The following is an 11372-nucleotide window of genomic DNA, read 5'->3' on the forward strand; positions in this document are numbered from 1 at the left end:
GCACAATGCACAAAGCTTAAGGCACTCTCCACTTTCCTCCGGTATTTATTTAGCAAAGGGGATAACGCATCACTCCAGTCAGACACAAGCAAAAAGCTGCCTACACCTAAACATTAGCGATTTGACATGCTGTGTTGCATGCATGCTGTGTTGCAGTCTGATCAAATGTAGGCTACTAACAACACCAACTGCATGCCGTCTACTATGCCCTGTCCCTCTGACCAGGGTAAACTATGTGGAAATATTTTCTATTTATAGCTCATTTGTTTGTGTTACAAAGAAATGTTAATGAGATCAAATTTGGTAAATATTCAAACTTGGGCTGACTAGGCTACCTAGACTTTTTCCCCAATGAAATATTAACTGGAAGAAATCAATAAACATAATAGCTGACATAGACTGTGAGTAACTTTTTTATTGTGCCTACAATTGAATAGTGCAAACCTACGCAATGCAAATCTGAATAAAGCAAGCGCAGCCCTGTGAGTTCTATTGTCCAATTATGTTGTTGTCTCTGTGTCTGTATCAGTGATGGCTGGTGGGAGGAGATAGAGGAGGACAGGATCATTGTAAAAGCGGGAACGGAATCAATGGAATGGTATATAACACATCAACCATATGGAAACCACGTTTGACTTCGTTCCATTTATTCCATTCCAGCCATTGCAATGAGCCTGTCATTCCGGTAGCTCCTCCCACCAGCCCTCTACTGGTCTGTATGGAGGAAACCCCCCGTTAGTTTAGCTTAAAGGCACCCACCAGATGTAATTCCTGCCCTCGACATTGTCTATTATATTGACAAGATAGTCAAGTGATCACTCTAACAATGGAAATATATGTCAGATGGAACACGTGGGAGGAGGAGAGATCAGATGGGACCATTCTAGCCCATGAGAGGACAGATAAGAGCATGAACAATAGGCCACAGAGGACTCGTCTTTGCATCTGTGCCTTTATAGCATCTGGGACAGCATGGGCAGCACCATTGAGGCTCTCTCTATTTTAAATTAGTACATTTTCTTCTTCATTGGCTGATTTTTCTGGCTCGGAATAGCGACCCAGTTGACTATTTTAAAATTGTGAAAGTCCTCAATGGCAATGTCCATGCTAAAACAGCTAGATCCATAATGAGTCCTCTATATACTGTATCTCTATGACAACAAGCACAACTCTGATATTAACAATTTTTTTTCAAATCGGCTAAATCCCACATGCGTCCACTTACATCAGTGCATTCGTAACAACCTAACCATTATGAAACTTCTATTAAATCAAATAAGCCTCTTGTTGCAAATTAGCGATTACATTTTTTGGTTGTCCAAATTTGATACTCTTATTGACTTCCATACAAAAGTTATTCAGTTCGTGGGCTTATTTACGCAAACAGATTTGGGCAGATTAAAACCTCTCGCTTTGCCTCTTCCTCTCTGCCCTAGAGCAAGAATGCTAGTTTAGGTTGCACCTCTGATGAATGAGGCAGGCTACTTATACATGTTTTAGAATTGGGGGTGGGAAAGAACGTCATGGTGATTTCGACGTGGACTGGAGAAACATCAACAAATAGGGAACTGACAGCTGTCAGTGTAGATAGCTAGCATGCTAACCTTAGCTAGCTAGCATCATCTGTTTTTGCTCGTTTTTTTTTACCTACACCATATTCAAAAGAATAGCCAGCTGGCTAGGCTGGTTCTGGAGCTGGATTTGACATAACCATTTAGGGAAAACTTTGCCACAGATGGAAACCAGTAACTTTGACTTTGCATTCTATTGTTTTCTCCAACGTTTTGGCATCTTCCATAAGATATATGTTATTTTCTACATTGTAATGGCCACGGTGCAACCTTTGGCTAGATACAGTATATTACATTGAATGCATGCATTGACAACATCTTTATACTTTGTTTATGAAAGATAACAGCCACACATTGTAGAGCTACTTTTAATTAACATGTATAGGCTACATATTAGTAATGTGACAACAGGGAACAACGATGTCAACAACAAAAAATTGTAGGCAAGAATCTCTCCTCCAATGACTTCTAGTTCTTTCCATCCTTCTCTTCATCCTCCATGTGAATCATTCTCTTCTCTCCTTTCACCATCCTCACACCTGATGAAGGCAAGTGACTCAACACATAAAAAAGAATGGTAAAAGACTCATACTGAGAATCTGTTATGACACCAACATCAATTTATAAGGTCACAGTGTACAGAATGTCACCCGTATAAATACATTACTGTCCATAATTTAAGCATAGAGGTTACTTACACATCTTGTACATTACGTCAACATATTAAGCCAAACCACTATTTTACAGTTTACTTCAAGTCTCATTTAGTCTCTAACAGTAACACAACAGAGTGAGACTGACCTGGTATGAGTGGAGGAGTGTTGAGGACGGGCGTGTCTTTCCTGCGTGGTTTCTTCAGTTCCTGCTCCTCGGGGTGCACTGCCTCAGGACAGTGTTTCCCCTGCACAGCTCTGGTCATCCCTGCCCCCTCCTCTAGCAGGGTCCTCACAGGCTCCACCATCTGATCTGTTACACAGAAATATAAACATACATATTATTTATACAGTAACTATGAGATGTGTTGTTTTGTTGCTATTGATGAGTTAGTCACAAAAATGGCAAGGAAACTTGTGGTTTCAAAGAATAGTATTGCGTATTCGATTCCATACAGATATAATGAAGTATGTGGTTGTGTAAAGTGGTGGTATTTCATAGTGTGTGTGTGCGTGCGTGCGTGCGTGCGTGTGTGAATCTACACATACGTAATCCCCATCACGAATACACAGAGGCATTGTGTGACAGTAAGCAGACCTGGCTGCTGTCTTACCATCTGTCACTGTTGGTTGGTCCCGGTGGAGATCTGCTCTCTCTCTCTCCTTTTCTCTTCTGTCTCTTTCTGTTTCCCTCCCCCTCCCCTCTGTCTCTCAGATACTCACAGTGGTGCTCCTGTCCACCCGTCAGTCTGTGTTCCGCTGTCTCCTGGGGCGACCTCACACAGCCACAGCCTGTAGACATCTTCTCCTCCTCTTCTCTCTCTCTTATCCTCTTTCTCCCAGTCTGGACCCAGATCAGATAACACAGCCCAGTCTCAGTCTGGACACACATAGATCCATTATTTATGCTCATGTCAATAAGGGACTTCAACACATCAGGGAAACTGTAGTCTGAGATTGTCTAGCTTTGAATGACTCAGTTAAAAGTTGATTTTGACTGATAAAACCCCTTTCTGTTAATGCTGTGTTTTGCTCTAGTTCAACTGACTGTTGCAAGTGGATAAATTGGTAAACCGGCGTAAATCTCCTTGCCAATTAGAAACATGAATATAAATCACAATTGCATAAATACATCTGTAATGTTATAAGAGACTCACTAAAACTTTTCACAAGCGCTACAAAGCAATGGTAATGCCATTCGGAGGAGAGAGTAATAAACACAGAATAGACAGAGACAGACAGGAGCTATAGAGAGAGACAGACAGGAGCTATAGAGAGAGACAGATAGAGATGTAGAGAGAGACAGATAGAGATGTAGAGAGTATATCTCACCTTAGCTGTGCAGTGAGCAGACAGGACAGGAGGAGTGAGTGCCGGGCCAGATCAAAGCCATGGTGTTAAGTAGCTCGGAGGAGGAGCATCATCACCACCCATCCGCCCAGTCCACCGTCTCCATTAGCGCCCGTTGTCACGGTGACGGGAGCCCTCTTATCCTGTGTCTGCTGGACCGCTGTCCAAATGGTATGATGAATTTGAATGGGATCTTAATTAGCAAACTTCAACAGGTTCAATGACAGCAGCAGGGCCCGTGTGTGGGGGGGGGGCTTTATGTAGGAGAGCGAGGGAGGAGGAGGAAGGTGGAAGGAAGAGAGGGGAAGAAGACAGAGAGCAGAAGAAACAGAGAGAGGAATAGGAGACGGGACAGTGGCAGAGGAAAGAATGAGACAAAATAGGAGGAAAGGGAAAATTAGGAGAATAAAAAAGGGTGACATGGATAGGTGGAAGGGCAGATAGGTTAAATGAAGAGCAGATGTTTTATTCAACCAGGCAAGTCAGTGAAGAACAAATTCTTATTTACAATGACAGCCTAGGAACAGTTAACTGCCTTGTTCAGGGGCAGAACGACTCATTTTTACCTGGTCAGCTCAGGAATTCCATCCACCAACCTTTCGGTTACTGGCTCAACACTTTAACCACTAGGCTACCTGCCACCCCAATGGAGAGCAGATCGGTTAAAGGAAAATCCCAGATGTCATGGAGTAAGCTTACGCTACCCGTTCAACCATCCCCTGCTTTTGGTTATTGATTCCGCTGTATCTCCTCTGTCATCCCATGCTATTATCTTTCAATATGAGATCAGTGATATTTTCCCTGGGCACAATACTACATGTGATATGACTAATATCCCGTGTCTAATTTCACAGCGCTAAACTATTCAGTTTGATTGTTTTAGTCAACTTTATTTTACAATAGCTTGGTGGCTTTTTTGATTAAATGTACATAATAGTTCTCAATTTCACCCAGGTTTCAACTAAATATCTGCAACAGTGCTTTAATGTTTGTATTTAGTGTTTTATTTGGATCCCCAATTAGCAGCTGCCAAAACACAACAAATAAAATACTTAAAACTACATAATTCAATACATTATACAATGCTAACTACAAAATTCACAAAAAAATACATGCAATTTATGCACATCTAGCAAGTGGATGGGTTATCTTGGCAAAGGAGAAATGCTCACTAACAGGGATGTAAACAAATGTGTGCACAAATGTTTGTTTTTTGTGTGTATGGAAAGGTTTGCATGGGACCAACATGGGACCAGAACTACTGCGTTAACATTTTTTGTTCAGTATATATATATATATATATAAAAATGTCTGTCTCTTCACAGTCCCCGTCGTGCCTTAAGGTGTTATGTTATCTGGTTTTTGAATCTTGTTTTATTGCTAATTTGAGTTACCTGTGGTGACAGAGAATTCCATCTATTCATGTGGCTCTATTTCATACTGTGGCGTGTTTCCCAGCCTCTGTTCTGGACCTGGGAACTATAAAGAGACATCTGGCTGCATGTCTTGTGTGATACAGATCAGTGTCTGAACTGTGTGCCAAGTGCTTGAACAGACAGTTCAGTACCTTTAACACATCAACACCTCACACAACGACCAATAGTGATGCAGTCAATCTCTCCTCAACTTTGAGCCAGGAGAGATTTACATGCATACTACTGACATCTAAAGTGCAATACGTGCTGCTCTGTTCTGGACCAATTGTTACATTCACATGTCCTTTGCCACACAACTGGGCAGTAGTCCAGGTGCGACAAAACTAGGGCTTGTAGGATTTAGATCAAGAAAGCAGAGAAATGCCTTATCATGGACAGACCTTTTCCCATTTTAGCAACCAATGAGTCTATATTTTTTGCTATCTAGGGTTACACCCAGCAGTTTAGTCCCCTCAACTTGCTGATTTGCCACATGCAATAATACATCTAAATGAGGTTTAGGGTTGTGTGAGTGATTTGTCCCATAAACAATGCTTTTAGTTTTTAGATAACACCAGCCCACTGATAGTTACCCATTCTAAAACTGTCTGGATTTCTATGTTAAGTGATTGGGTGTCAGTGATTTATATTACTGTTGTAGCTGACATGTATACAGTTGAGTTGTCAACGCACATAGACTCACAAGCTTAACTTAACTTCACTAGGGTAGGGGGCAGCATTCTGAATTTTGGATGAAAAGCGTGTCCAAATTAAAACTGCTTGCTACTCAGGCCCAGAAGATGGGATATGCATATAATTAGTAGATGATATAATTGGTTGTCTGTGAGTATCACAGAACTGATATGGCAGGCAAAAATCAGAGGAAAATCCAACCAGGAAGTACTATTATTTTGAAAGGCTGTTTTTCCATTGAATGCCTATCCACCGTACAAAGACTTAGGACCCAGTTCACGGTCTCTATGGCTTCCTCTACATGTGGCCAGTATTTAGGCATTGTTTCAGGCTTTGACTCTGAAAAATGAAGGAGATATAGCACTTTCAATCAGTGGCCAGCTCAATCATCAGCCATGCGCCTGATCGGGAACACGCCTTTCTTGTTTCTCCTTTTCTATTGACGAAACTTCTGTCCCATTGAAATAGTATTGATTATTTATGACAAAAACAACCGGACGATTGATTTTAAACAGCGTTTCGCATGTTTCTACTAACTTTTATTGTACTTTTTAAAAACTTTTCGTCTGGACTTGCACGCGCCTTAAGCATTCGGATTACTGGACAAAACGCGGACAAAAAGGAGGTATTTGGTCATAAAGAGGGACATTATTGAACAAAACAAACATTAATTGTCTAACATGGAGACCTGGGAGCGCCACCAGGTGAAGATCAAAGGTAAGTGATTCATTTTAATGCTATTTCTGACGATTGTGACACTCTCCTTGGCTGGAAAATGGCTGTATGGGTTTCTGTGGCTAGGTGCAGACCTAACATAATCGCAAAGTGTGCTTTCTCCGTAAAGCCTTTTGATATCTGACAGCGGTTGCATTAAGGATAATTTTGTCTATATTTTCATGTACAACACTTGTATTGTTTATCAATGTTTATGATGAGTATTTCTGTAATTTGATATGGCTCTCTGCACTTTCACCGGATGTTTGTTTGAGACAATGCATTTCTGACCATAACGAGCCAATGTAAACTGAGGTTTTTGAATATAAATATGAACTTTATCGAACAAAACATATGTACTGTGTAACATGAAGTCCTATGAGTGCTATCTGATGAAGATCATCAAAGGTAAGTGATTAATTCTCTCTCTATTTCTGCTGTTTGTGACTCCTCTCTGGCTGGAAAAATGGCTGTATGGTTTTCTGTGACTAGGTGCTGACCTATCATAATCGCATGGTGTGCTTTCGCCGTCCCTGAGGGGGTGCGTCACCTGAGTGGGTTGATTCACTGATGTGGTCATCCTGTCTGGGTTGGCGCCCCCCCTTGGGTTGTGCCGTGGCGGAGATCTTTGCGGGCAATACTCAGCTTTGTCTCAGGATGGTAAGTTGGTGGTTGAAGATATCCCTCCAGTGGTGTGGGGGCTGTGCTTTGGCATAGTGGGTGGGGTTATATCCTTCCTGTTTGGCCCTGTCCGGGGGTGTCCTCGGGTGGGGCCACAGTGTCTCCTGACCCCTCCTGTCTCAGCCTTCAGTATTTATGCTGCAGTAGTTTATGTGTCGGGGGGCTGGGGTCAGTTTGTTATATCTGGAGTACTTCTCCTGTCCAATTCGGTGTCCTGTGTGAATCTAAGTGTGCGTTCTCTAATTCTCTCCTTCTCTCTCTCGGAGGACCTGAGCCCTAGGACCATGCCCCAGGACTACCTGACATGATGACTCCTTGCTGTCCCCAGTCCACCTGGCCGTGCTGCTGCTCCAGTTTCAACTGAACCGCGGCCCTAGGACCATGCCCCAGGACTACTTGACATGATGACTCCTTGCTGTCCCCAGTCCACCTGGCCGTGCTGCTGCTCCAGTTTCAACTGTTCTGCCTTATTATTATTCGACCATGCTGGTCATTTATGAACATTTGAACATCTTGGCCATGTTCTGTTATAATCTCTACCCGGCACAGCCAGAAGAGGACTGGCCACCCCACATAGCCTGGTTCCTCTCTAGGTTTCTTCCTAGGTTTTGGCTTTTCTAGGGAGTTTTTCCTAGCCACCGTGCTTCTACACCTGCATTGCTTGCTGTTTGGGGTTTTAGGCTGGGTTTCTGTACAGCACTTTGAGATATCAGCTGATGTACGAAGGGCTATATAAATAAATTTGATTTGATTTGATTTGATTTAAAGCCTTTTTGAAATCGGACACTGTGGTTGGATATGCAAGAAGTTTATCTTTAAAATGGTGGATAATACTTGTATGTTTGAGGAAATGTAATTATGGGATTTTTGTTTTGAATTTGTCACCCTGCAATTTCACTGGCTGTTGTCGAGGTGGGACGCCCACTTCTACCAGAGAGGTTAAGGTCGGTGGAAAGTCATTAGTAAACACAGAAAACAATAATGGCCCAAGTCAGCTGCCCTGTGGTACACCACACTCAACTGAATTTGCTTTAGAGAGGCTTCCATAAAAAAAATACACTGTGTTCAATTAGATAGGGAACTCTCAATCCATGATAAAGATGTAAATCCATAACACCTACGTTTTTTCAGTAATCAATGATATCAATAGCTGCAATGAAATCTAACAAAACAGCTCCTAAAATCTTCTAATAATCAATGTCTTTCAGCCAATCATCAGTAATTTGTGTCAGTGCCGAGCATGTTGAGTGCCCTTCCCTATAAGCATGCTGAAAAAGTCTTAATTATTTCTCTGTAAAATATCTTTGGTTGATTGAACTTCTGCTTATTTGTAACTAAATCTAAAAAAGCAAGGAACATTTATCTGACATAGTTGCCCAGTTATGAAAAACAAATGTAAATGGTAGGTTGTGCAACATGACCCTACATAATCCTTCTATAGGGGATACCATTGACTACATTACCAAGTTGCTGAGAGCATAGAAGCCTATTCTATTTGTAATAAATTAATTACATAACCTGTGTTGTCTGCTTATCACAAATAAACCACTCATGTTTCAATCAGGCGGGGCCCTTTGAAGTCTGATGGGAGACTGGGTTGTTGATGTGTTCTTGTCACATGGCATTTTCTCCTCTAGTATCAAGCACTGTGCAACTATGAAAAAAAAATCCCCTGATAAAATTAATGAGGCTTCGCTGTACCACTGTTTCCGAGTTCTCTAGAAAAACACAGATTTGTTAACGTTATTCTTGCACCATTACTACAGCAAAAATAGATTTTGTCTAGCCCAACAAGGTGAAATAAAAAAAATATTGTCCTATAGAGACAGAGTAATTGCATCTTTTTGTAGGCACCAACTCCACCATTGTTCGTTGAACAAAGCCTATGTAGAAATGAATGGCATTTTTGTAGGGTTTTTGGATAAATGCCAAAAATACGGTCTGTGGTTAACACGAGCTTAGGAGATTTTATACGGTTTCTTCAATCAGATAATCGTCATCAACTAACGCCACTTTGTGAATTTATAATAATTAATGTAATAATAAAAAAAGCACATGAAGGCTTCATAATTCATAAAGGTCAGGCTAACTGACTGATATTCTCTCATGGAACAAAACATAAGATCTCCTAAGATTGGTGTTAACCTCAGAACCTTATTTTCTGTGTTTCTCTCTAAACCCTATAATAGAGTTTTTAAACCCTGAGGCGCAACATCGCAAGACCTCCGAGAACACGTGTGTACCGTAGACCCAGGGAGTCAGGAAGCAGGTGCATATGGTGAGTTTAATAATAACGGACATGGAGAGTTACAAAACGAGAGAAGCGTCTGGACATGAAAACGGAACCAATACTGCCTGACTCTACGGAGTGCTAGATAAAGGGGAAGTAATTAAGGGTAGTGATGAAGTCCACGTTTGCGAAATGAGGCGCAGGTGTGCGTAATGAGGGTTGCCAGGTGTGCGTCTTGATGGGTTGCCAGTACCGGTGATTATTAAACCGGCGAGGTCAAGCGCCGGAGTGGGATTAGACGTGACTTCTCCCCCCCACCCCCTTTCCCACCGGTGTGCGGCTCCAGCCGCAGGACAACACAGGCCTGGGAGAAGTCCACAAGGGCGAGGAGCGGGCCGGTCCAGACAACGACGGGAAATATCTCGGATGATGTTGGGATCTAGAAAGTTGTCCACTGGAACCCAACACCGCTCCTCTGGACCGTACCTCTCCCAGTCCACCAGGTACTGGAGCCAACCCCCATGACGTTGGGAGTCCAGGAGGGGAGGGGTGGCGTTCTGCCTGATCATTCTGATGGTAGAAGGCACACTGGAGCCTCAGGTGGGTGGCGTTCATACCTCCTCTGGTACCACTCGTCAACTGCAGGGGCCTCGGTCTGGCTCGGAGTCCATGGAGCCAGGGCCAGCGGATATCCCAGGACGCACTGGAAGGGAGTCAGCCCGGTGGAGGAGTGACAAAGTGAGTTCCCACTCAGCCTGTCGGTCCTGGCGTTGACTCCTTAGGAACCCTCCCCAGCTTCTGGTTGGTCTTCTCCACCTGCCCGTTAGACTGAGGCCGATACCCGAATGTGAGGCTGACCGTGGCCCCCAGCTTCTCCATAAAGGCTTTCCAGACCCTTGACATGAATTGGGGACCGCAGTCGGAAACAATGTCCTCCAGAAGGCCATAATACCAGAAAAAGTGCTAGAATAGTGCCTCAGCAACCTGGAGAGTGGTAGGTAGACCAGAGAGGGATAAAATGGCAAGATTTGGAGAATCTGTCAACATCCAGAATAGTGGTAAAACCATCAGAAAGGGGGAGATCTGTTACAAAGTCTATGGACAGATGTGACCAAGGCCACTGATGGAGGGGAAGTGGGAGTAGTTTACCTGCTGGAGCAAGTCGGTGAGATTTGGATTGAGTACATACCGAACATGAGTTGACATAGTGGGCAACGTCCTGCGCCAAGGTTGGTTACCAGTATTTATCGGATAGGGATTAGATGGTGCAGGTGATACCTGGGTGTGCCCAGGTCAACGGCAAGGGATGTGTGCACCCAGGTCAACAGCCGATCGCTCACCCCGTGGGGATGTAGATGCGCTCGAGAGGGCAGGAGCGGGTTCCCTCGCCAGAGTCTGGCGGATGTCAACATCCCTAAACACGGGGCCAATGATATGTGAGGATTGCTTGATGGGCTGGAGGAGACTCACAGGACCCTCCACCAATGTTGAACTACAGGGTGTGAGAAAGCAATTCCTCCGGCATCCTGGTCCCCAGGCGGTGATTCTCATCTTTGACCAGGAGATGGTGGGATTATTGAGTTGGAGCCATGGGAGGCCGAGGCTGACTTTGTGTATGAGTGCGGCAATGATGAAGACGGGAAGGGTGTCCTGGTGCTTGGGTCCCATGGTGAGGGGTGCTGTGATGTGAGTAATTGTGCCGGATCCCAATGGTTGCTGTGGTATCCCGGGAGGTCTGCCCCGGGGGTTGGTGATAAAGGAGAGGAACGTGCTGCGACGTTGCCTCCCTCTGCTGGGAGTACACTGGCTGGGCACCGATACGCTGATGGCTCTAAGTAGAGGTAATTAGAGGAGAGTGCCAACCAGCCATGCAGGCCACATATAGGGAGCACCGTGTCACACCGCGAGGAGAGACAGACACGGAGCAGAATCTGAGATGAAGGGCTGAGCCAAACCTACATTACTTTGATGCTACGTTTATTTTGTTGTCTAGTGAAGTCGTGTGTTCTGACTAGAGCCTCCCTGTCTCTGTATTAATCTCTGTGCACTTAACCCAACACCCCCC

At 43.8% G+C, this 11372-nt stretch overlaps 1 protein-coding gene across 3 annotated transcripts; it reads right to left on the minus strand.

The window, feature by feature from the left end:
• Positions 1-1923: 1923 nt before the first annotated feature.
• Positions 1924-7345, minus strand: ppp1r17 (protein phosphatase 1 regulatory subunit 17). Of its 3 annotated transcripts, none has more exons than XM_064949155.1 (4): positions 3557-7345; positions 2948-3104; positions 2373-2537; positions 1924-2127 (listed from the first exon to the last, which is right to left on the minus strand). In XM_064949155.1, exons 2-4 carry the CDS (start codon positions 3024-3026, stop codon positions 2105-2107), a joined length of 267 nt encoding a protein of 88 aa, XP_064805227.1. In that variant the 5' UTR covers positions 3027-3104; positions 3557-7345; the 3' UTR covers positions 1924-2104. The 3 variants fall into 3 exon arrangements, with proteins under 3 accessions (XP_064805227.1, XP_064805226.1, XP_064805225.1); XM_064949154.1 differs by having other exon boundaries at positions 1924-2110; positions 2948-3068; positions 3557-7343; XM_064949153.1 differs by having other exon boundaries at positions 1924-2110; positions 3557-7343.
• Between the last annotated feature and the right edge of the window lie 4027 nt (positions 7346-11372).

Source organism: Oncorhynchus masou, chromosome 30 (genome assembly GCF_036934945.1).
Source record: "Oncorhynchus masou masou isolate Uvic2021 chromosome 30, UVic_Omas_1.1, whole genome shotgun sequence".
Classification (NCBI taxonomy): domain Eukaryota; kingdom Metazoa; phylum Chordata; class Actinopteri; order Salmoniformes; family Salmonidae; genus Oncorhynchus; species Oncorhynchus masou.